The sequence below is a fragment of the Sorex araneus genome, chromosome 2, assembly GCF_027595985.1.
Source record: "Sorex araneus isolate mSorAra2 chromosome 2, mSorAra2.pri, whole genome shotgun sequence".
Lineage (NCBI taxonomy): Eukaryota > Metazoa > Chordata > Mammalia > Eulipotyphla > Soricidae > Sorex > Sorex araneus.
The window spans coordinates 283,774,408-283,795,263 of record NC_073303.1 but is presented as its reverse complement, the minus strand read 5'-3'; the positions used below and the strand labels follow the sequence as shown (position 1 = coordinate 283,795,263).

The 20,856-nt window shown below is 36.0% G+C and overlaps 1 protein-coding gene across 2 annotated transcripts in view; it reads right to left on the bottom strand.

Moving 5' to 3' along the window:
- Nucleotides 1-20,856, bottom strand: part of ATP13A3 (ATPase 13A3) — a 71,118-nt gene that overhangs the window by 36,857 nt on the left and 13,405 nt on the right. For both annotated transcript variants that reach the window (XM_055127018.1, XM_055127019.1), the window contains exons 3-14: nucleotides 16,834-16,932; nucleotides 15,357-15,530; nucleotides 14,381-14,563; nucleotides 14,048-14,118; nucleotides 12,013-12,093; nucleotides 10,483-10,552; nucleotides 8,392-8,526; nucleotides 7,846-7,918; nucleotides 5,398-5,529; nucleotides 4,028-4,207; nucleotides 3,078-3,235; nucleotides 1,756-1,944 (exon numbers count right to left, since the gene is read on the bottom strand). In XM_055127018.1, coding sequence (XP_054982993.1) covers nucleotides 1,756-1,944; nucleotides 3,078-3,235; nucleotides 4,028-4,207; nucleotides 5,398-5,529; nucleotides 7,846-7,918; nucleotides 8,392-8,526; nucleotides 10,483-10,552; nucleotides 12,013-12,093; nucleotides 14,048-14,118; nucleotides 14,381-14,563; nucleotides 15,357-15,530; nucleotides 16,834-16,884 — 1,497 coding nt within the window. In that variant the 5' untranslated portion in view covers nucleotides 16,885-16,932. The remainder of the gene's footprint in view (nucleotides 1-1,755; nucleotides 1,945-3,077; nucleotides 3,236-4,027; nucleotides 4,208-5,397; nucleotides 5,530-7,845; nucleotides 7,919-8,391; nucleotides 8,527-10,482; nucleotides 10,553-12,012; nucleotides 12,094-14,047; nucleotides 14,119-14,380; nucleotides 14,564-15,356; nucleotides 15,531-16,833; nucleotides 16,933-20,856) is intronic.

The window sequence follows — 20,856 nt, the reverse complement described above, 5'->3', positions numbered from 1 at the left end:
AGAGCCAGGAGTAACCGCTGAGCACCGCAAGGTGTGGATAACCTTACTCACCCACCCCCCCTCCCCCACCAAAAAAAAGAACAGATGAACTGATCTTCAGTAGGAGACTTGCAACTGAGACAGGAGTTAAGTTCGGGAAGGGAACACTTGGACAATTAAGAGGAGAACTGTGCCTGCCAGAGATTGGTTGGGTGGGGGAGGGGGGAACTAGGGACATTGATGGAGAGTAGCAGACACTGGTGAAGGGACTGATGTTGGAATATTGCATGCCTGAAACTCAATCACAAATATCTTTGACTCTGTAATTCACAGTGACTCAATTAAAAAATATTTTTTGTTTTAAAAAAGAACATCTAGAGATCCATACTCAATACTGAAGTGTATGGATAAAATATGCTGCACTTTCAGAAAATGAGATGAGAGAGGTCCAGATGCTGGTTCAACGCCTTAAAGTGTTTGCCTGGTAAGCATAAGGCCTTGAGCTCAAACCCCAATGTCTCTACACGTGCTATGGTAATCCAGACAACTCTGCAATCCCCAGCAAAAAAGATTACTCAGTAACTTCAAAAGCCCAGGGCAAGTGTGAGGCCACACACAAAAAACTCAATCCCTGGTGTAACCAAACGCATAAGACAATTCTAAAAGCCACACTGATAGAGTGGTTCCTGACTTGGCTAGGGAGGTGGGGGCGTGGACACAGAATGGCAAATAGTCATACCTGTTAGAGCTAGATAATGAGTTAAGGCCTTATTTGTACCTTTCCCCTTTTGTTTAGGCTTAGAAATGTTCAACATTTTCTTTTAACAGAGAAACTTAAGTTTTTTGAACAGATACATATAATATAAATGTACCTTATATGCCAAAAATAGTAATAAGTCTCAGAATGGAGACGTTACTGGTGCCCACTCGAGCGAATCGATGAACAACAGGACGACAGTGACAGTGCTGTATGTCAATATATGTAATATATATGTCCATTTTTTTCTCCTTAATAATAAAGATGCGCGCACACACACACACACACACACACACACACACACACGTTTTTGCTTTATGGGGCACATTCAGTGGTGTTCCAAGCTATCTCCTGACTCTGCCTTCAAGGATCACTCCAGGCGGGGTTCAGAGGACCCTATGAGGTACTGGAGATTGAGCCCAAGTTGACTGTGTGGCAGGTAAGCCCCCAACCCGCTATACTATCTCTTCAATAACCATCGCCCAATAACCAAATTTTCATGTCAGTTAACTATAAAAGTTTGATGGGAGGATTTTAGGTAAAGGTTCAATTCTCAAAAAAAAAAACATTAGAAAACCTAATTTCAGCTGAGGAAATAATAACCTTTTGTAAGAGCAAGGTATGTTTCACACAGATACAAAACTTATTTTCATACGAAACCATAAAATCAATGATCTGCATTATTCTGAGACACATTCAGTAAGGATATCAACACTAAACATATGTATCTGCCAATAAAGCTCAATCAATATGTCTGAGTGGAAACTATTCTGTTACATATATGAAAGATCTCCTTCCCACTATTGCAAGGCACAATTCTGAATATGAATTGCAGACTTAGCAAATAAATAATAGTCAAAGTATTAAAAAAAAGATGCCTATGTCAAATTTTAAAGTGCAACATAAAAAAAAAATAAGTGTAAATTAGCTGATAATGAGTAAGACAACCATTAAATCTAAGTATTTCAAGAGTACAGTTACAAAGTAGTGTTGGAGAATGATTATGAAACTGAACCAACCTTGTCAAAGCAAACAAGATTCAGCTGTCCGCAGATATTTATCCTCTGAGGACTGATACAAAATATACCAACTTTTTTCAGTCTTCTCTGGGCATATACAATGCCAGCAGTCATTGCAGCAGGAAGCGCAGGTGGCACAGTAATTGTAATGATATCAAGAGACTCAATAATTATTGATCCAACTTCTACCTGCAATTAGCCAAATATGTGTCAAACTCTCCACAATAGATACTGATCTAATGCGGTTTCCAGTGAAAAATCTGTAAAATCTATAAACATTCATAAATTTCTCCCTTTAGTCCTCAAAATATCATTATTAAAGAAATACTACACGAAACACACATTTTGAAGTCCAACAATCATTTGTTAGATGCTGACTCATACTACAAGTAATACATGTCAGTTTCCAGAGGACTCTAAAGAAAAAAATTGTGAGGACGTGGATTTGGATTTGATCCCCAGACACAACAAATGAGAAAGAGCAAGAGTGAGAGAGATTTGATATGTCCCTTAAAAGCATATTTACACTAACTAAAAATAATTACAAGCAATGAAGTGTCCCATATAACCCATGTTAAAAAGAGAAAACAGGGTGTAGTGATGCCTTAATGGTAGAGTGCCTGCCTTCCAGATTTCAGACATGAGTTTGATGTCTCCCACTCTGCACCACATACTGTGTGTAATCATATCTGTAATGCCATTTGTGATCCTTGGCTGGAGCAATAGCACAGCGGTTGACCCGGGTTTGATTCTTCTGTCCCTCTCGGAGAGCCCGGCAAGCTACCGAGTATCTCGCCTGCACGGCAGAGCCTGGCAAACTACCCGTGGCGTATTCGATATGCCAAAAACAGTAACAACAAGTCTCACAATGGAGACATTACTGGTGCCCGCTCGAGCAAATCGATCAGCAATGGGATGGCAGTGATACAGTGATTTGTGATCCTCAGCAAATGAGGGGGGGAAAATCCTGGTCATCACAATAAGAACAAAGAGGAGGAATGGCTTAATAAAACAGGGAAAAAAAGTTTTAGATCAGCCACCCCTTGCTTTTTAAGTGATAAGAAAACAAGTAAGACACTAAGGGCCAGAGCAATAGTGCAACAGTTAAAGACAACAAAACCAATGCGACCCAAAAAATTTTCTGCATAACTGGTATGTTTGATATATCCTTACTTTCTAATACAATGGCTACTGGTCTTACCTTTTTTTGTGTGTGTGTGCTAGGGATCAAAGTCAGGACCTTGCCTATGCAAAGCAAACACTCTACCATTAAGCTATACCCCCATCTCTTAAAAGCAGTATAAATAGTCTCTTATACATACCTCATGTAAAATGCTGTTGATAATAGTATAGATAAACCCAATACCAGCCACTGCCACAAGACATAGTAGAAACAAGTAGGCATCTCTGTAGAGCTTAAAATCTGTTGGCTTGGGATATAATATGGAACGGACGAGCTGTCCTTTGGAAGTACTAAATCCTTTAAAAAATTTTTTTGAGAAAATAATTTAGTAAGAAAATGCCATCTAGAGTGCTGAAAGTAGATAAAGGACCAAACATGATAACCTCTCAGTATCTGTATTGCAAACCATAATGCCCCAAAGTAGAGAGAGTATGGGGGAAATTGTCTGCCATGGAGGCAGGAGGAGGGTGGGAAAGGGGGGGTATACTGGGGACATGTGGTGGGGAATGTGCACTGTTGGAGTGATGGGTGTTTGATCATTGTAGGACTGTAACTCAAACATGAAAGCTTGTAACTATCTCATGGTGATTCAATAAAAATAAAAAGGGAAAAAAAGGAAAGGAAAGAATAGAAAAGGGAAGGAGAGGAGGAGGGGAGGGGAGGGGAGAGGAAATGCTATCTAATGGTAATGCCCAAAAGGGGGAGGGAGAGACGGACAGAGAGAAGGAGAGAGGGAATGAAAGAGGGAGGGAGGGAGAGAATGAGGGCAGTAGAGAGAGATGGGGAGAGGAAGAAAGGGAGGGAGGGAGAGAAGAAAAATGCCTGCCATAGGCAAGTTGGGGGTAAGGGGTTGGTGGTGGGAGGCAAACTGGGAACATTGGCAGTGGGAAATGTGCACTGGTGAGGGGATGGGTGTTGGAACACTGTATGAGTGAAACACAATCATGAACCATTTTGTAACCATGTATCTCACTTTGATTTGATTTAAAAAAAAGTTTTAAATGCCAACTATATCAAAAATACTTCTTTTTAAATACTCAGCCAAAACCAACTATAATAAATGATACAAAGAGATTAAAAGTTTTCTACCTGTTCTAACTACAATGGCTTTGACAAGTTCTCCAGTGTAGAAACGAGTCTGAATAACAGTAGTCCCACAAAACAAAGTGTGCCGTTTATGTATTTCTGGACTATAGAATTCATCTCCTGTTCCTTTTATGTCCACTGAAGGGTTTGGCAAATTAGTCTTTGTCACTGGAACACTTTCTCCTTTAAAAAAAAAAAAGTGCAAGTTAAAGCACAGACATCAATACCAAACCGCAGCACTTAAGTTGTTAACTATCCTAAATGTGATCTTGCTATTGACAACAGTTAGAGTTCTCAAATGTGAATAATGTGCCCTAATTAATTAGGCTTGTATCTGCCACCTTTCTTACCCAAAATATAAACTCTTGTCTCCCACACTATTAAGGATGTTTCTGTAGTGTAGTTATCATAGTTGTTTCACAGAGAGCTCAAAGTGATTTGTGACTCAGAGGTAATCATTTGGAAAAGATTGTGTAAAATTACAAATAAAACCAGGTAGTTGCCACAGCTCTCATACCTGTTCTTTTATCCCAAATTAGTAAACCCAGAAATCACTCTGAAACTTCAACCACATCTTCAAACAGAGATATAAAAAGAAAAAAAAACCAACACTACAACCTACACACATACACATAAGCAAACACTCATACAGAAGTCATGGGGGCAAGGGAGAGAAAAGAGTAAGTAGTGTGGGAGTTCTCTCAAATAATAACCAATAGAAAAATTCTTAGTACTAGGTATTAATTCTCTGTAAGATTCAGGCATTTTGATTCAAGGCATCAAATGGTAGTGGTATGGGGACTGTGAATATTTGTGAGTTAATTTTAAAACAATTTTTGTAACAGTCTGGAAATGTATTACATAAAAATAAATCTCTTCCTCATGAAACTGATTGTAACAATTATGAAGAAAAATTCACTTATAAAGTAAATATAAGTTTATTTACAAATTATTGCCTTTCGATTGTAGATCTCCAAAATCAACTCACAAGTTTGTGTACTTCTTCCCAGTTTAAGAAAAATATGAAAACTTCATTTCTACTTTTTAATACATCAAAGAGGAAAACAAATAAGCTATATTCCCTGTGAGCAAAGACCTTGTTCTTGCTCTTCCCATACTTTACAATATTTCCCATCTCAAGAGTAACCAGCTAGGGTAAGAGACTTTGTAAACATCTGTAGAGTAATTTCATGTTAAGGCTATGCAGAATTTTGTCCCCTCAGGAAAAAAAAAATAAACATTTAGTATCAAGATCAGGACATTCAAGACTGAAGAAGTACAGAAATAGCATCAATAATTTTGTGGTATCTTGAAAAGCATTTAACACATTATAAATGACTCATTCTGGTATTTATTCATTGGGTTTAGTTTACCTGTTAACATGCTTTCATTTACAATGCAAGTACCGTTGATAAGCACTGCATCACAAGGCATGACTGTCCCATTTAATGGAATCACCATGATATCTCCTGGCACAAGGTCGGTTGAAAAGATCTCCTCTGTTTCTGGATGTAAAGAAAGAAAAATCTGAAAACAATGTTCTTTAGTTTGGAATAAAAATAAAAACTATCCAGGTCAAAAATCCACGATCCCTCAAGGCTGGAGCAATGGCACAGCAGGTAGCGCATTTGCCTCGAGTGTGGCCGACCCGGGTTCGAATTCCCAGCATCCCATATGGTCCCCTAAGCACCGCCAGGGGTAATTCCTGAGTGCAGAGCCAGGAGTAACCCCTGAACATTGTGGGGTGTGACACCCCCCCCAAAAAATAATCCACTGATCCAACTTTTTTTAAAAAAAAAAATTCTGAAGCCAAAAACAGTAACAAGTCTCACAATGGAGAAGTTACTGGTGCCTGCTTGAACAAACTGATGAACAATGGGACAACAGTGCTACAGTGCAAATTCTGAAGGGAAGCTGGGGCAGGAAAAGGGGGAGGGAGATTATGGGCGTATGAGTGACACCCAGTGGTATTCAAGTGGTTGGGTGCTGGGGGTCCTCTCTTTGGCAGTGCTTGGGAGATATGTGGTGCCAAGGATGGAAACCAGGTTGCCTGCATGCAAAGTACGTATTCAGCCAATTGACCTAATTTTAATCTCAAAGTTAAAAATATTTTAAAAACAGGGCCATAGAGACAGTACAAAAGGTAAGGGGCTTTGCCCTGCATGCAGTTGACCCAGATTCAAATCCCCATCCCCCAAGCAGAGACAGGGTTACTCCCAGGAATAGTTCCTCAGCACTGTCAGATGTGACTCTAAACCCAAAAAACAAGCATACCAAAAAAATGTAGGTAGCAATAATGATGGAATTAAAGAAAAGTAATAAATGAAGAGTTTCTTTCTTTTAGTTTTTGGGCCATACAAAGCAATGCTCAGGGGTTACTCCTGGCTCTGAACTCAGGAATCACTCCTAGTGGTGCTTGGGGGGACCATATGGGATTCCAGGGACTGAACCCGATTCAGCTGCATGAAGGCAAATGCCTTACCCACTGTAATATCTCTCCACCCCCCCCCCCCCCAATAAATGAAGAGCTTCAACAAATGAAGTTATAATTGCTAGGCTAAGAATGCATGGCATTCAAGTGTGTCAGCTCATTAGTCGTAGTAAGACTACACACAGGTGATATTACGTCCCCTCTGACCAAACAAAGAGATGCATTTTAACACAAATTAAATACTATGAAAGTCAGATACTGTCAGCAAGTGGCCAGTACCCAGGGAAAAAAAACGACTTACTGAGTGAAACTGTACTAACATTTGAATATAGTACTTTCCATAGCCTTTTGGAATGAATCCAAATTCTTAACCTTGCCCTGAAAGGTTAATCACTGACTTGCTGTGTCTGCTACAGAGTATCTTCTAGTTATTAAATAACCAACTTCTCTCTAAATCTCCAAGTCCTTGGGCACTTTGACCCCTCTTGTATCCCCATCATAATACCTTCTTACCTAACTCTAACCTGGTCAATTCCGCCACTTAAAAATACTAACCACACATCAATTAAAAAGGGGGGGTGCTGGAGCGATAGCACAGAGAGTAGGGCATTCGCCTTGCAAGCGGCTGAACCGGGTTCGAATCCCAGCATCCCATATGGTCCCCTGAACACCGCCAGGAGTAATTCCTGAGTGTAGAACCAGGAGTAACCCCCTGTGCATCGCCGGGTGTGACCCAAAAAGCAAAAAAAAAAAAAAAAAAGGGGGGGGAATAATAATTATAAAATAAAATTAACATTCTGGAGAAAAAAAAAAAGTAATGTGGAGTTCATGCCCAATTCAATCAGCTTAATCAATGGCTGAATAAATAGCAGTACTCCTACATTTAAAAAAAGACAGAAAGAAAAAAGGAAGAAAGGAAGAAAAAAGAAATACTGACCACAGTTGACATCCTTAGACACATACATAAATAAGCTCTCTAAATAAGCTCTCTTACATATATGTATCAAAATTGTTGTTTTTTTTTTACCTCTTCCCATCACAGCATTTGTCTCACTGGATGGTTTCACATTTATCATCTACCTTCCCAGCTACCTTAAAGGTTTTGATTATGGCAAGGACTATGTCCTTCTTAGTAACTACTGCATCCCTAGAGCCTAATGTCATCAATATCTATGTTAAACCGTAGAAAAACACAATTTTACTAAGTGGATAAATTCAATAAATCTGAGTACAAACCCAAACAGGTTTTCATTTCCTACGAAATACATGTCTATGGATAAACACACTGGGCTTCCTTCACATATTAGTGTTTAATGAGTCATTAACTCATTTAAATTTGTTAAACCAAAAAGGTTTATGTTTCTAATCATCATCTGAAGTACTTACTTACCTTCGTTTAATCGGCAAACTGAAACTCTCACAGTACTGTGAGCTGCTACCATGTCATGCAACATAATATATTGCTGAAATAAGAAAATAATAAATGAAACTAGCTAATAAGTCCATTCTCTACTTTAATAAAAGCAAGGATGCTATTAAGTTAGGAAGATTAACATAGCAAAGCTTGAACTATTTTTAAATATCAAGATTAAATGAACAAGTCAAATATTATTCAATACTTTAAGCTCAAGACAAAACAAGAAGTACTTTAATGAGATTGTCCTGAAAACAACAGAAATCAGCACCCCAGTATTCCAGCCTATGATAAACTACCATTAAGTCCAATAGACTAAGAAGTCAAGTGTTAGTCTGACTCCAACCAGCATGTGTCTTCTCCCCACCTTAACAGCAGAGAAAGGGAGGGAGAAAGTAGACTCATGTAACTAAAAGAATAACCTTTTTTCTTTGTAAGGAGCACTTACAAATAATATCTATTCTACACACCTTACATGTTATTACAAAGCCAGTTACAAATTCTGTAACAAACTGGACTTACCTTTCTAATGGAATATAAGGAGGTTAAAACTGATACTATAGACATAATCACAATGGCAAGAGCATAGTAGTAGTATTCATCAGTGCTCCATAGTATAACACTGAACAGCTGGAAAATGTAAAATGGGTTGAGAACCTGGGGAGGAAGAAAAGACGAAGTCAAACAAACTAAACAAAATATAGGTCAGATGGCAAGTTTTACTGCATCTTAAGGAAATATGTACTAGAACTCCAAAGAGTAGGTCAAGATGTTTAGTACAGTGCTTTTTATCATGAAGATAAAACTTGGCTATGGTTTAATTTGAGTCCATTCAGATTCATACCAAACTCAAATATCTAGCAATAAATATTCTTGGTTCTATTTTACAAATAAACTCGTTACTTCCAATAATGACTAAAGCAGTGTTTCTTAACTATGGCCATATGGAATGGGGGGCATGGCATGAAAAGCCAACCAACGGGACAGGGACTGAAGGAAGACACAATCAGAAAACATTGAGAAATACTGTATTAAAGGACACAAAAACCAAATGAAACAAATGAACTTGAAATACAAATCTAAGCAAAAATTCAATGGAATCCAAAGGAAAGTCAAATAAGAGAATCAGTTATGTTGTTTGCTGTCTCTAAGAGTTAAGGAAAAACACCTAAATAGAAAAAGGGGTAAGAAACTCTAGAATTAAATTCATTTATCCAAATTTTATACTATTTTATCTTTTTTATTAATTCTCCTACACGACCTAAGTGCCGTTTCTGCACTTTCCAAAGTGCTTTCAAATATATCGTCTCAGTTAACTTTAGGATACAATGATGGAGGTCATTAGAAAGGATTTGCAAAGCTAGATCACATAGCTCAACAGGCTTATAATAAGCACATGCTTTGCATGCAGGTGGACTAAGTTCAATCTCTGACATTGCATAGCACCACAAGCCATAGAATTAATCAAGTATACAGTCAGGAGTAGGCTTCAAAAGTGATCCTAGGGTATAAAGCCAAGAACAGGCTCGAAACAAAGAGAACTTTTTAATTATAAAATTATTGGTGGACTCATTATAAACCAGCCTTTTCTAATTCCTATTCACTATATTTGGCTATGTTTTAGAGCCACATTAATGGACACTCTTAGGAATTGAAGAGCAATGTCTCATATTTCTACATTCAGTATGTATCCAACAGTTATCACCTGATCTTCAATTAAAAATCAGGAAGACAGCAATGCATGGCAATAATTACTTTCTTCCTTCATATAACAGTCCTTCATTCTTTTATGTTGTGTCTTGTAACTGAACAATAATTACAGTAAGAGTCAGGGTTTCCTCCCAGACTATACGTTTCTCAATGTCATTATCGCGTAATTATATACCAAATTTCTGGTACAATGTCTACTGAATCACGAAACAGCACCTTAAGAAGGCAGTAGGATTTAAAAATTAGGCGGAGGGCCTGGAGTGATAGTACAGAAGGTAGGGCATTTGCTTGCAGATTCTGACCTAGGTTCAATCCCTGGCATACCAAATGGTCCCCCAAGCACCATTAGAAGCTATTCCTAAGTGCAGAGCCAGGAGTAAGCCCTGCTGAGCATTGCCGGGTGTAGACTAAAAACAAAACAAACTGTGGGGGAAAGAGTTCGGGGGAACAGTACAATTGGCTAAAAGGATGGCTTTGCATGCAGATGCCACAGTAAGATCTCTGGCACTGCAATATAGCACAAGCACACCAGGGACCCCCAACTACTGAAATGGGAGCAACCCAAATCACCGCTTACATTATAACCCAAAATTCAAACAAAAATACCGGTAAAAAGACAGGTATATACATCTATACAAACATGTGATTAGATAAGACTTTAGAGGTATGACTTCCTGAAAATACACTACAGACAAGAAAAGCAAAATTGTTAAACAAAATCAAAAGGTAACTCATGCCTCAAATTATCTTTTAAAAAAGTATTTCTCTATTAGAGGCACCTCTACCATATGGTAAAAAATAAGTCAGAAGTATCCAGATAATTAAGATCTTGTTACATAAATCATGGCTCTTTTCAAACTGACAAATGCAGTAAGGACAAATGTTGAGACATGTACGTCTTACCTCCTTAATTAGAAGCTTAAAAACAGAAGGCACTTTCACAGTAATTTCATTTACTCCATAAAGCAATTTTCTACAACGTGAAAATATTGGTATTTTATTACATATTAACAGCATAATTTAGGAACAACATTACATTAAGTTAAGCTCGAACCACACAATGCTCTTAGAACTGTAATTTCAACATTCAAATTGTTAAATACTTGTCATCCGTAATTCAGAATCTCTACCTACCATATTTAAATTAAGGTAACGAAGATTAATAAATATACTGTCTTCATTTTATCTATACTATCACCATTTGTTTTATATCTTTTTGTATCACAAATACATTCATACACACTAGTCAATAATAATTCTTTAGCACAAAAGGACTCAATAATTTTAATTTCTATTAATTTTTATAGGAGACTAAAGAAATAAGAAGTCCCATTCTATTCACCTAGTATAGTAAAATGTTTACTCTTAAACACTGTGTATTTGACTTTTTTTTAAAAGTGTTTAAGAATGCCAACTTAAATTAACTTCCACTTAAAGACTTGGGCATAATGATACACTGTCGAGACACAAGAGATAATTCAAACGGCTATCACATACTCCTGACATGCAGAGGCCCTGGGCTGAATTTCCAGCACCCCATGGTCCTCCAAATATCTCCAAAATGGCTCTCAATATGCCTAAATCCTGTGGGCACTGGCAAAAATACCTCAAATTATTATACATTTACCTTCAATGTGATAGAATAATCCTCGCTTTTTATGACATGTAATGTCTGAGTGAATTTTTAAAAATATTTTAATATTTTCAAAAAACGGCATAGTATACAAGAAATATTTCTAACTTTAAAGATATTTATCTTTAAAATAATTAGTACTGTAATACATTTTTAGACTTCAGCAAAGAGTAAAAATTAAAAAGATGTCTTCCAAGTTAGAACTTTTTCTTTTTCTTTTTTTTTTTTTGCTTTTTGGGTCACATCCGGTGATGCACAGAGGTTAACTCCTGGCTCTGCACTCAGGAATAACTCCTGGCAGTGCTCGGGTGACCATGTGGGATGCTGGAAATCGAACTCGTGTCGGCCATGTGCAAGGCAAGCGCCCTACCCACTATGCTATCACTCCAGCCCCTGTTAGAACATTTCAGTGACAAACTGAAGCCCATACCTAAAGTGATTACTTCAGAAAATCTAAGATGCAATTAATTATAAAACAGTTATTTCATGTACCATCAAGAAAGATAAAAATGCTCTCAAGATGACACTCCACCAAATATGACACATTCCTCTTTTAGACACCTTCATAACTGAGGACATGTATGCCTTAGAATTTATGAAGTGCAGTATACTTTCAGAAATAGTAGCTTCAAAATATTAGCTTTGTAATCAAGCATTCTGGCTATAGTAAAACCAATAACCTTACTAAAATAATATCTTTAACTACTATAACACTTTGTTAATATTTATAACTATATATTCCACATACTGTTTTATTTAGGAATTGCTAATAGTTCTAACTTTAGTTTAATAAAAATTACCTGTATGCATGCATCCCTTTTGTCAGTCCTGCGCTATGCTTTTCATAAATTGATGTACAAGAAACACCTTCATCCAGTCCCCTAAATAAAAAGGTTTCAATTTAAACAAAGTTTAAAATATCTGAATTTCTTAATGCCTCGTTTTCCTAAATCCCGGATTTTAAAGTTTATCTCCCTTACAAAGTAAGAACTCTTAAAACAATTTTTGAGGTGATGACTGAGAAATAACAAATCTCAAATTCCTAAGATAAACATTAATAAAATGTCTACTTCAAAATATAACAGCTTCTAAGTTACCCAATATTTGCATAAATAGGCTCTAAATTTTTTAACACTTTGCCAAAACCATAAAGACTATTAATTAAACTAAAAATTAAAGTACAAGGCCAGAGTGACGGTACAGCAGGTAGGGCATCTGCCTTGCATGTGGCCAACCTGGGCTCAATCCCTGGCACTCTATGCGGTCCCTAAGCCCCACCAGGAGTGAGCACAGAGCCAGAAACAAGCCCTGTGCACTGCCAAGTGTGGCAGCAAAACAAAAGGGAAAAAAAAAACTTAAAAATTAAAATATGATTAACTTGAGATTTCCAAACTAAAGATGAAAAGGTTTACTTTATATAATCTATAATCTATAGTTTTCCCTCTTCAATTCATCATATTTCACAAAAGAAATCCTATTTTATTTTAATTATGCTTACCTTTCCTGTGATACTAGTCAAAGATTCTCAAGAATTTTACAAATCATTTAACTCTACGCCTTTCTTTCACATTAAAAGGGGATGAAAAAACTCTAAGTTCTATAAATGCTACCTATCATGGTATTAAGAGTTAAATTTCGGGCCAGAGAGATAATACAGTAGGTAGGGCATTTGCCTTGCAAACAGTCAACCCAGATTTGATTCCAGGCATCCCATATGGTCCCCTAAGCCTGCCAGTAGTTATTCCTAAGTGCACAGTCAGGAGTAAACCCTGAGTACAATCTGATATGCCCCAAAAGATAAACCAAAAAAAAAAGAGTTGAAATTCAAGCTTTTATTGTTGAAAAAGACCACTCTGAAATTGATATCTTTCCCAAATGCAGCAGGGATCAATTTCAAGTCAATTTTTTAAAAATAGCAGCTCAATAGAAGTGATTCAAAACCAGAAATGGTCTTTAGAACTATGCATGGGGAAATGCCCTGGTCCATTCCAGAATATTCCAACTCTTTAGTGTATCTGAAGGAAAAAAAAATAATCTAGGCATGAGTGTTAAATGTTAAGAGATTCTTTTTTTACTACTAATATTAAAAGTTTCTTTGGCACTTGCAAGCAATCTTAATGTTTGTAGTATTGTAATAGCTATAAAAATAGAATCCTAATTAATTATACGCATGCAAACTTGTGGTGGCCACAAATTTTTGTGACTACTCCAATTCTTAATGCCCACTCCCCTCTTTATCCACAGAGCAATTTTTGTCTATGACTCCATTTCTCAGGTGCAAATGGATGCAACTGTAAGTAAACTGAAAGGTGACCATTACGAGGCAGATATAAGATGTTCCTAAAGTGCAACTAGAGATGAACCCTAAAAAGAAGGAGGGACCACACCAAGCTCAATGCACTGAGTGTATGCTTCACGTGTGGAAGGTTCGATCTCCAGCATGCATCCCATGGTGCCCTGAGCATTGCCTGGAGTAGCCCCAAGTCCTCCTGTTTGACCCACAAAGAAAAACAAAACAAAAAGAAGTGACAGATTCAGGGACCATACTGAGTTTTTGGCATGTATTTTGCAAAGGTAAACAAAAAAACCAAAAAGTAAGAAAAGTGGCAGGTTTTGGGGTCATACTGATTTTTTGCATAAATTTTGCAAAGGTACAAATAACAGGTGTGTGTATTATTAAATTCTTAATGAGCATTCAAATGGCATCACAGGGTTACTACTGAACTAAAGTACAAATATTACACAATAAAAAGTATATATAATTTATTCACTAGAATGAATTATTTTCTACCAAGAACATTTTCATTATATTAATCATCAAAAAATTGTACTTACTTTAAAAAGTCAAAATTGTGAAGGGTATCATTCCAGAAATATTTTACACTATGGTGGGTAAAGTAACGAATCTGTAGAACACAAACATAATAGAGCAGTAATAATTAAATTTACTACCACAAATCTGTAACTTAACCAAAATCAAAATAATCACTGGGGATGTTATCTAGTTCTTCTAGCAGTAATTGTTATACATTGCAATAGGATATTTTTATATTCATATAAACTTATCTCAAAGTAATTGCAAGCACAATATCACAAACTATCCATAATAGCATAAAATATAACTAGTGACAGGTTTTGAAAAAAACTTGAATACTAAAAACACAATACCTGCTGTGATTGAGTCTGTGAATATTTACTCATTTCATGTCTGTTCTCTTCAACAAGATTTTCAGATAAATGAACAGCATGGCCATTAGAAATCTTATCAGTCATAGACTTTGGACTTGAAAATGGGTGTGTTTCCAGAGATAAAAAACGAATTTTTGCACAAAACCACATTCTGAATTCATCCTTTAGAATAAAAAGAGTCAATTATGTAAATTTTGATTTCCATTCCTTACCTATCATTTACTCATCTCACTGAAAATCATCACTTCCCACACTAAATGTTAAAACTGCTTCATGAAGATGCACAAATTCAAATAAAGTATTTTTCATTATATAGTTCACTGATACAATGTCCCATAAAAGATCATCAGTAATATATTCATGTCCCTATCTACATAATGAGAGTAAGAAGAAAAGTCTCATAAAATGATCCCAGAACAGAGGAAACAGAACACCAAGCATGCAGTAACATCACACAGTAGAAAAGCAGCTGCCTACTAAGAGATGAGGAATGTGTCCTCCTAAATGTCCAGTCACCTTGACAAGTAAGTAACTTGTCAATTGTATCAAAAGCTATGAAACAGGTGTTTTGTTCAACTCTAACAGTGATATATTCACCTCAGACACAGATGCATTCAAAATGCTAGGATTTTTTTTTATATCCCACTTGAGTGATCATGCTGTAGTGAACATAAGAAACATAAGAGTAACAAATGGAAAAAGGCAATAGTAAGCAAAGGCAACAGAGCCTGAGAACCAATCTACATAACTGAGCCAGGAAGGTGAGGTAGCCCACAAACACTACAACAGGATAGAAAGAGTCACTGGTGGAAAGGAATGAATTTTTTTTAATGGTTGGATTAGAGTTTCTCATTCTATCCTAATAGTGATCATCTCTCCATATTCTGAACAAAGTCCCCACAAAAACACTACTTTACTACTCAACAATTGACAAGTAAATAATATATGGACTTACAGTAGTTCTCAGCAGCACCACTTCACAGTCTTTAACTGCAGCTCGAATACAGGTTGCTTTCACCCGCCATTCAGGCAGCCAATAGAGGATAAGGAGCAGAAAACCACCAGTGCAAACCACTCCCAGAGAGACTATGGCAAGCTTCCAACGACTGAAATTATAGCCATAAATCTCCTGTATGAACACAGTGATCACACATTAAATAAGATAAATTTTTAAATTCTTTGTTTTCCAGATAACTTTTATGAGTCTGTGACATAAATTGCATTTATTTTCACAGCCCATAATTTGTCTTTAGGTTTCATATCTGACAAGTTCACTGTCAAAGTCATACCCTGAAGTAGCTAAACCTGCTTACATTTTACTTGCTATGCCTTTAAAACTGATACTATGCTTAGTAAGGTACTTAACACTAACAGAATATTCATATTTGGCTATTTTCCCACAGTAACAATCCCAGATACAGATCACGAAAATGCAAAAGAAGATCAAGTTAAATTAAAATCTCAAATAAAAAGCTATTCATTTTTTGGGCCAGAGTTATAGTACAGTGGGTGCACACAGGCAACCCGGGTATGATCCCCCAAGTCTCACCAGAAATAATTCCTAAATGCAGAGCCAGGAGTAAGCCCTGAGTGTTACCAGGAAAGGCCCCAAAAACAAACCAGAAAGTATTCTTTTTGTGTATGTCCTATGTAATATTTCAAACATGTTTGTATTAAAATTGTGTCCTGTGATTGTCTCATATTCATCTAAAAGGGCATGTTTTATTTCGTATGAAAATCTGATATAAACACAGAAACACTGAACAATTGTGTTTTTTCCAGATTCCTGGCCCCATCCTAGTTCGGATGTCTTTTCAACTTTTTTTGGGGGGATCACACCCCATGATGCTTGGGGGCTATTATGCTCATCACTCAAGTCACAAACCCAGCATCCCACACATGCAAAGATTGAGTTCTATTGCTGAGTTACACTCCTAGCACTTAAGGTTGCTTTTCAATCAAGCTTATTTCAAACATTTTTATAATGCAAGATTAGAAATCTTTCTATTAAGGGGGTGGGGAGAGTGTCCAAACAGGCAGTGATCAGAACTTACTCCTGCTTCTGTGCCCAAAGATCATTCCTAGTGATTTCAGGGAAACCTAAGATATGCCAAGGACTGAATCTAGTCAGCCATGTGCAAGGAAATCAACTGCCATATCAGCCCCAAACTAAAACTCCTGTATTGGAGTTTTAAGTATCAGTAATTTCTTAAATCACCAGATACAATAAACACTCTTCTAAGTTTTAACAGTTCAAAAATGAAACGGGAATTATACTAAAATCAGAAACTATATTATACGATATGTATTACCAATTCAAAAAAAAGGAAAAACGCACAATTATTTACATTTAAATATATTTACTTTCCTATTTCCCTAGATTAATAACATAATTCTTCACATTTCATAAGTCAGTTATAAAAACTGGTTACCATTTCATCTTCTTGACCCTGGTTGATAGTCTTCCTTTCTTCTTTGTCCATATCTACAATGATTTGAAAGGTCTTTTGCTTCAGAACAGTTGAAGATAACTGAGAGGAAAGAAATAAATGTATGAATTATTTAGTATCTTTGACAACTCTAGAACTGCATACCACCAGTTATTTGTTATACCATTAAAGAGTTCTTTTACGTGGGAGGCTGGAAAGGTAGTATAATATGAACCGCTTGAAGCTTTTAGAAATTTTCAGAAGATAATTCTGACACCATGGGTCACAACTCTTGAAAATCTGCCACTATTAATCCTAAATCCTATGTTAACCTTTAACATACCAGGCATTATCCATACATTCTTTGAGGGGGATGGGGTCAGTGCTCAGGGCTCACTCTTGAAAGTTCTCAAAGGACCATATGATGCCAGGGACTAAATAGGGGTGGATCACATCCCAGACAAATGCCTTTACCCCTGTAATAGCTCTTAGGCCCTATTCACACACTATTAGCTACAGGTTTTTGATATAATTCTTCCTCACCTTTGTCCTTGAACCTAAAAATACTTCTCTATTTTTGCATATTCCAAATTTTAATAGGAGTGGACAAATAAGCATGTTCTATGTTTTTTCCCCAGAAAGAGAATTACCATAAAAAGTTAACGTTTTCATTAAGATCACAAAGCTGTACCCATGTAAAAGCTTTTCCCAAAATATTTCTTTGCAGATTTCACCTTTTCATCCATAACTATAATTTGTCATCATCTACAGTTAAAAAATGACAACTGCAAAAAAATATTTAAATTACTTTTAAATGCTCTTATTTACACATGGTACACTGCCTATCACGATTTATGTTTTTTACACTTTGCAAAATCCTATTACTGACCATATCATTTCACTCTAAAAGTGTTACTTCTTGAAATTTAGCACTTTTATAAAATTTCTATCTTGCCATATTGTACAAAGTTTAAATATTCTAAACTTAAAAGAAAATTTATTTAAAACCACTAATCTTTTTGAAATATACTACCTTTACCTTTAATACACTTTTAACAAATACTCAGTAAATTAGTAATTTGCATTTTAAACATACACAGCATGTTTAAAAAGAAGACTTTAGTTTCTCAAACTAATAAAATAAAAATCTATAAACATATTTCAAGGTACATTGCTGATCGAAATATACATATTAAATATTACTCCACTATGAACTGACTAATATTAAAAAATAAATAAATAAATAAATACTACTCCACTATGTAACAATTAAGACATATGAATCATTAACATCACTGAACTTAACAGTATGAGCTTTTCAATCTAGCCAATTTCTAGATCAGAGAACAGAAATTTCTTACCAATCACACTATATAATCAATCTTCTCAATTGCTGATATTAGTAGCGCTGGTTCTTAATTTTAAAAAGATAAATAAAAAGCTAATTATAAAAATATATTCAAATGAAAATTTTCTAACAAAAAAGTTGGTTCTTTTTGAACTGCCCTCAAAATGATAAAAACAAATATAGGATTTCTTAATTCACTGATTTTATGGTAAAAATGTGTTTCCAGAAAAGAAAGTCTTCTGCCATCTGACTGTCTAACTGGTAGATCTCCTAATACTTGATTAAGTCGTATCTAGAGTAGCTCACTGAAGTTCCAATTCCAAGTGCATGCCTGAATCTTGATTTTATCTGAACAGCAAGGAGCTTATAGGCTATTGTGCTTAACCAAACCCTTCCTTGCATTTACAATGAACTTGATTTTTTTTGTGTGGGTGAAAACAGTAGCATGGGACAAACTGAAGATATCAGGATTGAAACAGTATTTTTTTTAAAGCTAAATTTTGAATAGTTAACGTATTGTTTGCATATTACACAACTCCTAAGAACCACCAAAAACTAGAGTCAGCAGTTAATCTAGAATTAAAGTTAGATCACAAGATGACATGGCTTCACAGACATAAAACTCCCCAAATCTCTCAACTATTTCCACTTTAAAGCTGTTTCTCAGGAGCTGTAACAATAGCAATGTAATAGTATGTGTAAGGATTTTCTAGGCTTGATGGCAGGGCACAGCACCAGCATCGATCCATGTGAGAAGTGTTTTCTCAGCAATACCACTGTTTATGATCCTTGCTAACAACAAAAAACGTGTGTGACCTCTACTACAATACTAGTAAGTAAGTGTGCAAGATTCTGAGTCTGACAGAAAGAAAGAGAAAAAGAAGGAGGGGCAAATTCTACAACTCAAGTAAAACTTTAAAGGCTAGGATATAGTTCAAGGTCATAGATGACAGAATTTGAATGTGGGAGATCTGGGTTCAATGACCCACATGGTCCCCAGAGCTTCCCCAAGCACTGAGCAAGTAGTACCCTCTGAATACAGTTAGGTGTGGTACAAAAACAAATGAGAAAGAATTCTAGCAAAGCAAGTCTGAATAATGTTTTTTATTTTCTACTTCAGTTACTTGCCAACTTTATTAAGACTAAAACAAACAAAAAAAAAACACTTAAATTGTGTTCAAAATTTACAAAATTAAGTATCAAAACTTACAAAACTAGAACGATAAAAAGGAATCTGCCACAACATCATGCACCCAGCAGATAAGCTTCCTCTCCTGCCATTAGATAACTTTAAAAATGTTTTGTTATGTCTGTAATATATTTGAGGGAGTTTAAAAATTCAAACCATTTAAAACTGTTGGAACACAGGTATTAATGAAGGACAGAATAAGTGCACCCACTTTATTTTGTGATTTGAGGGTTTGATACTTTTAAAATACCTTTCTATGTTAAAGAATTGATAAACACATCTTTATGGATCATGGGTTCTGGTTGTGTTTTAGGGATTTTGTTTGTCTGTTTTGGGGTCAAACCCAGTAGTGTTCATAATTTATTTTTGGCAGGGCTCAGGGGACCATATGGGATGCCACGGATTGACCCTGGTTCAGCCACACACAAGGCAAGCACCTTACCCACTGTTCTATGGCAACACAGCTAGAACTGTAAATATTATTTTGTTTTCAGATGCTAGGATGACCTTCTGCAATTCAAAAGCAATTCTATCTTTAAAACTGAAACAGGTGTCAAAATACATTTGAATAACCAACTTTACCCGCCAAACCACCTCACTCTTAATCATCTGTACTATTATTTACTTAAAAAGAGTAAAACAATTTTCGATCTCCCAACTACAGTAACCAAATTATGGCAACTCTCTATGAGGGCAAAACTTAACACTTCCAATCAGCTAACAATAAGAATGACATAATATAACTTCATGAATACATGGAAATTTTACAAGGATACCAGTTAAATTTTAACAAAGCTCTACTCAATACCCCATTTTATCACTTCCCATCTTGAACTTTCTCTTATAATACATGCTTTTGTTTCTGTGTTTAGGCTTAAGGAAAACCATTGTATCCAATATACACCAAGCTCAGACTGTATTTACATTTGTAAAGTACAGTCTTTGTATAATTATACCTATTTGTATGTTACAAAACAATGTGAGAGCCATAACAATTAAAAAAGATAATGTAATTATCTGCCTTAGGAGCAATATTAATGATATTAAGAATTCTAACTATCATACTCACATACATTTCATATCACTAAATTTGGGGACTATTTAAACTCAAGCTTCTTCATGTAGAAAGGCTGTTGTTAGACAAAAAGGCTTTGAGCACAATTATACAGTAAATAAAACAATTTATTTTTTTTTTCCTTTTTGGGTCACACCTGGCTATGTACCAGGATTATTCCTGGCTCTGCACTCGGGAATTGCTCCTGGCAGTGCTCAGGGGACCATAAGGGATGCTGGGAATCGAACCCAAGTCAGCTATGTGCAAGGCAACACCCTACCTGCTGTGCTATCGCTCCAGTCCCTAAAACAATTTGTCTTTATAAAGAAAAAAAAGGGGAAACGTGTCAAAAATATTTGTACATAACATAAATAGCTGGTTTTTAAATTGTCTTATATGAATGAGGAATTTGTATTTATTCAAGCTACTTTGAGC